This window comes from Physella acuta, unplaced genomic scaffold (assembly GCF_028476545.2).
Source record: "Physella acuta isolate Inbredline_101_S28 unplaced genomic scaffold, ASM2847654v3 ptg001095l, whole genome shotgun sequence".
NCBI classification, from domain to species: domain Eukaryota; kingdom Metazoa; phylum Mollusca; class Gastropoda; family Physidae; genus Physella; species Physella acuta.
In genome coordinates, this window is record NW_026732612.1 from 358,675 (window position 1) to 363,449 (window position 4,775).

The following is a 4,775-nucleotide window of genomic DNA, read 5'->3' on the forward strand; positions in this document are numbered from 1 at the left end:
ACTCGACCACGCCGACCCATGTGTCATTATTAAATTTTAGAATCAGTCCGCGCACTCACAACGTAACACACAACATAGGGATCTATTGAAGTTTTATCGAATTACCACCCTATGTCATTCTAATCCAATTTGAAATTTTTTTTTTGTTAAAAAACTTAACATTTCTTTTTGTTTCGTCTTCCAAGTTTATAATTTAAAAAAAAAAACAACAACAAATTCACGAATTTTAAAAATAATTTATTTTGTCGATGTTTATACTTTCTGTATGTTTATTCTTTGTCAATTAATTATGTACATGGCATTAGCTGACACAAAAGATAACTACGTAGATGGAAATAATCTTTTCGCTTAAGTATTTCATGATGGAAAGTTATTACTGCTGGTTAAAATATTTTTAACATAAATCATATTTTTTTTCCGGGTGTCTAGGCCAACATATTGACGGTGTTAGTTAACTAGACTTGGCCTCTAATCTGGACTCCCAATTCGCGGCGGTTCTCGAATCTAGGACCGGGGCTTGCGAGGGCATTGACGCTGTTCGAGTCTTCTGGCTTGTATCAGGTCCAAAATATGTTGCTGCGTATGTGGACTTGCAAAGTGAGCCGAGACCTGGAATTATGGGAGTGGCGTTATGTTCTGTCGTGCTCCATTTTTGTGGTGTTTCCAATTATTGTAGTGCTCCCTGTTTTTATAGTGCTACCTATTTTTGTAGTGCTATGTATTTTTGTAGTGCTACGTATTTTTGTAGTGCTCCCTATTTTTGTTGTGCTCCTTGTTTTTGTAGTGCTGCCTATTTTTGTAGTGTTCCTTGTTTTTGTAGTGCTGCCTATTTTTGTAGTGCTACCTATTTTTGTAGTGCTCCCTATTTTTGTAGTGCTACTTATTTTCGTAGTGCTCCCTATTTTTGTAGTGTTCCTTGTTTTTGTAGTGCTGCCTATTTTTGTAGTGCTACCTATTTTTGTAGTGCTACCTATTTTTGTAGTGCTCCTTGTTTTTGTAGTGCTACGTATTCTTGTAGTGCTACCTATTTTTGTAGTGCTAGCTATTTTTGTAGTGCTACCTATTTTTGTAGTGCTCCTTGTTTTTGTAGTGCTACCTATTTTTGTAGTGCTACCTATTTTTGTAGTGCTACCTATTTTTGTAGTGCTACCTATTTTTGTAGTGCTGCCTGTTTTTGTGGTGCTCCTTATTTTCTACATATATTTGTAGTGCTCTCTTTAAGTAGCGTGTACCAATCTAAATTTGTTTTTATGTCATTCTCTTTATGTTGTATGAAGCTAATCTATGTATTACGTGATAGCCTCTATTTGAATGGTATAGTTTTTTTTAATATCTATTTTTTGTATGTTGTTTATCTTTCTTGTGGTTTTAGTCTTGTAGCGTGTTGACTACCTTTGAGAAGAAAACGTTTAACCTGGTGTTAAGGTTTTGAAACTGTGTTCTAAATCTTACAGACGTCTTACCGTTAGATGCAGCAGACGTGGGCAGCTCTGGACAAATATCTGTAGGACTCCGTCAATTGGGTCGTCGCGATTATCTATGTCCATCTCGAATTTAACCAGACTTCCACTGTAGATAATACGGTTTATTGAACATTTCATCTTAATTTTGTTCAGGGTCTATGTCCATTTCATTTTTTTTTACTTTTTTATTCTATTGAAATTTAACGCTTATTTCTCAAGATTTTGTCACCTGTTCGCTTTAATATGTAAGATTCACCAACCTGAAGTGGTTTGAGATATGTTGCAGTACAGCCCCAATTTTCGGTTGAGCATGGCGGTAGTATAAATCATTAATTTCCAAGCGGATCTTGTTGATGGGTAACACTGGTTCCAATAGAATGGGGATAGAAATAGTTGGGGTCTCCACTGTACTATCAACAGAAATCTCGACCTTCATTTTCGGACATGCTTTGGTCTGTTGATGTCAAATAGAAAATTTTTTTTAATAAAAAGGAACTACATATAAAATACATCAAAACTTTCTCTTCTACTTAGTCAGGCTTGGGGAAACTACACCAACACACACTATAATTTGTTGTTGAATTTCTGCCCTCCAAGTTGGGAAAAATTGAAATAGCATATAGTCCGAGTCATTGTATCCTTTATATGTAATTTAACCTAAAAACACACATGGCTCATATACGAGAGACTGGCTTTGCCTACAAAGCCAATATGCAACAGAGTGGCAACGTCCACACAACTCGTCTATAAGTGGCTAACAAATTATCCTCTATCAGGAAAAAAGGTGTGTCCCACACTGCTTCGTCGTTTAAGTACCGAAAAGAGTTTGGCGAATTGCTACAGAGACCGAATAAGCTACTTATAAATTTCCCCGGAATTCGGTTCTCCCAACATTCAGTACTAAACTCTAAGAGGATAGAGAATTCAATTGTTTAAATGTAAAGGCTCATTTTAAGACTTAAGAAACGTAAATGTTCCATTGAAAATAAAAAAGGTTATTCTTTAAATGAAATACATTGATTTCTTAATTCGTACAATTCATCAGATGCATAAAAATGCTGTTAGTGAGAATTCGCAGAAATGCAAACAATTAAAATTTACTTCAATATACAAGCAATTGGTAAAAATGCTATAGAATAAGAAATAGGGGGGGGGGCGTTTCTGTCTCAGCGTAAGGATAAGCTTTACGTTCAGACTAAATACTAGAAACGAACTCGCGTTGTCGAGTGTCCAGCTTTAATACCACCGAACTTTTAGCAATGCTTTAAAAGAAAGAAAGGATCCTTAGATTATATTGTGTATTATTTCATAAGGTCTCCATTTATTTCGAAGTATATCTATAATAATGATAATATAGCCGTGGTTGTGTAGTTTTATACCTTTCATGTGCGAACGAGTAATGTAGACTTCTGTTCCTTGGCCTATACGAACGGACGTGTTTTGTTATAAGGTTTAGGATACGTGAATATGATACTTCTACGTCTATTCTCTGATGCATGCTTAGGTTACCATGCATTTAAGCCAGATTGTTAAGCCGCTTCATTAAAACTACACAGTTGTGTCAGTATTTTGAGTATGACACAATGAATATGTCAATTTCTATCTCGCTCATATTAGGGACACACATGGGTAAATAGAAACAGACAATCTTTTCCAGCAATCGCCTAAATATGGCACAGTTGACAATATGGGCATGTTGTGTTTTTTGTATGATTGTTCTTAATAGTAACATTGAAAGGGATTTTCTCTACAACAATAAATTATTTCGTGTAAACATATATCGTTATTTTTTACTGACTGCAGTTCAGTCTGACTTAATCTCTATCTCTCCATCCATAATTTTTGTAAACATAAAGGCAACCTGCAAGTTGTTTGATTTTAGAGTTATTTCCATTGTTTGCTTTCACCAGCTAACAAGATCTCGTCTGCCAGGGGTCCAAACCGTGGACCTTTAGCTTTCATACGCGCTCCTACCCTACTATGCCGTCTCTAGGCCAGACATTTTGTTTACTCCATCATACCTTATCTAATGTTTCATATTCTGCTTATTATCGTAATGCCAACTACGCTTATATTATACCCCTGCCCTTTAATATCATTACGATATTACCTCTCCACCTCTCTTAACATAGTAGCTTAAACTTAACCAAAGGCAAGGGTTAGGGCTAAATCTAAGACATGGGCTAGGGTTATGATTTAAAAAATACATGAGGGCGCACGCATTCTGGATTGATCAAGCTTGCCGCATGGCAACTTCTAGAAAGTTTAGGCAAAATCCGTAAGGATTTCTGTAGGTCCATTTCGACCTTCTACGGAACCCTGGTTTTCTCACTTTGCTGTATACAGTATCTCGAGAGGGGAATGTATGGGACGAGAGGGGGTGGGGCATTAGATCAAACTGAGTTGGCTGATGCCTGGGGTCAATTAACTGATCAAGGGGGTTAACTGACTAGGTGTAACGTAATAAAACCGGTATAGTGAGTCTGTGCTAGAGGTATTTTATCTTAATCGCAAACTACCGTAAATACTTTAATTATGTCCTGGATAATAGAGAGATTTGCTTACCAAATTTAACCACGATATTTGCGATATATTCTTTGTAGAAAAGCTGATGAAACTTGCATTAATTTTCAATTTTTCTAACTTAGCACTTGAGGTAGACAGCGCATTGACAAAATCATCGGTCAGAATAAAGAAGTCGATCCCCAGCTTTTTCAAGTTGTTGAGAGAGAGGATGTATTTCGTCACGCCATCAAAACTTACATGTTCTCCCATAATTATTTCGTCAGGTGTATGGAAAAAGCCTTCAATTAGTAAAGATTGAAGGGATTCTTTGGACGCTGAAGTTACTGTTTTGAGCACCTTAATGCCTTCAGGGTAAGTAAATTCAGCTGAAGGCATCGCGAAACATTCTAGACGGTCAAATCTGGACAGCATGCCTATCAGAATTTGAAGGATGCTTGATCTAACGGACTCTCTTTCGCAACCTATCTGTGCGTCAGATATTTTAAATGACGTCAAAGTTTGCGGATGAAGAAGCAATAGGAGTTTTCTTAAATAGACGATCATTGTCCGACAGCTGCCGAGACAGTCCAACCGGTGCTTACAGCTGATCACCAAATTCCGGCACCGGCTTCCGTAAAGTTTGGCGAACAAGTAAGAGTTTTGTCTAAGCTGGGATTGTTTTTTACATGGTAGTATTAGGTGGGCTTTCCACCAAAATTGTGGTGTGCCGTGGATTAAGTCGCGCCATGACTTACACACACTAGATAGTTTTACCAAGTCCTTTAGCTTAAAATAGCTAAATATTTT

At 36.9% G+C, this 4,775-nt stretch overlaps 1 protein-coding gene across 1 annotated transcript; it reads right to left on the bottom strand.

Annotated features, from left to right (window-relative positions):
- Positions 1-250: 250 nt before the first annotated feature.
- On the bottom strand, positions 251-4,445 carry LOC131955699 (uncharacterized). Its single transcript, XM_059319918.1, has 4 exons — positions 4,029-4,445; positions 1,724-1,917; positions 1,464-1,569; positions 251-609 (listed from the first exon to the last, which is right to left on the bottom strand). Exons 1-4 carry the CDS (start codon positions 4,398-4,400, stop codon positions 505-507), a joined length of 777 nt encoding a protein of 258 aa, XP_059175901.1. The 5' UTR covers positions 4,401-4,445; the 3' UTR covers positions 251-504.
- Between the last annotated feature and the right edge of the window lie 330 nt (positions 4,446-4,775).

Coding starts and splice junctions, on each gene's coding strand:
- LOC131955699 (XM_059319918.1), bottom strand. CDS start 4,400: ATGCTGTCCAGATTTGACCGTCTAGAATGTTTCGCGATGCCTTCAGCT. Junction 1,570..1,723: donor CATATCTCAAACCACTTCAG/GTTGGTGAATCT, acceptor TATTATCTACAG/TGGAAGTCTGGTTAAATTCG. Junction 610..1,463: donor CACGTCTGCTGCATCTAACG/GTAAGACGTCTG, acceptor CCATAATTCCAG/GTCTCGGCTCACTTTGCAAG.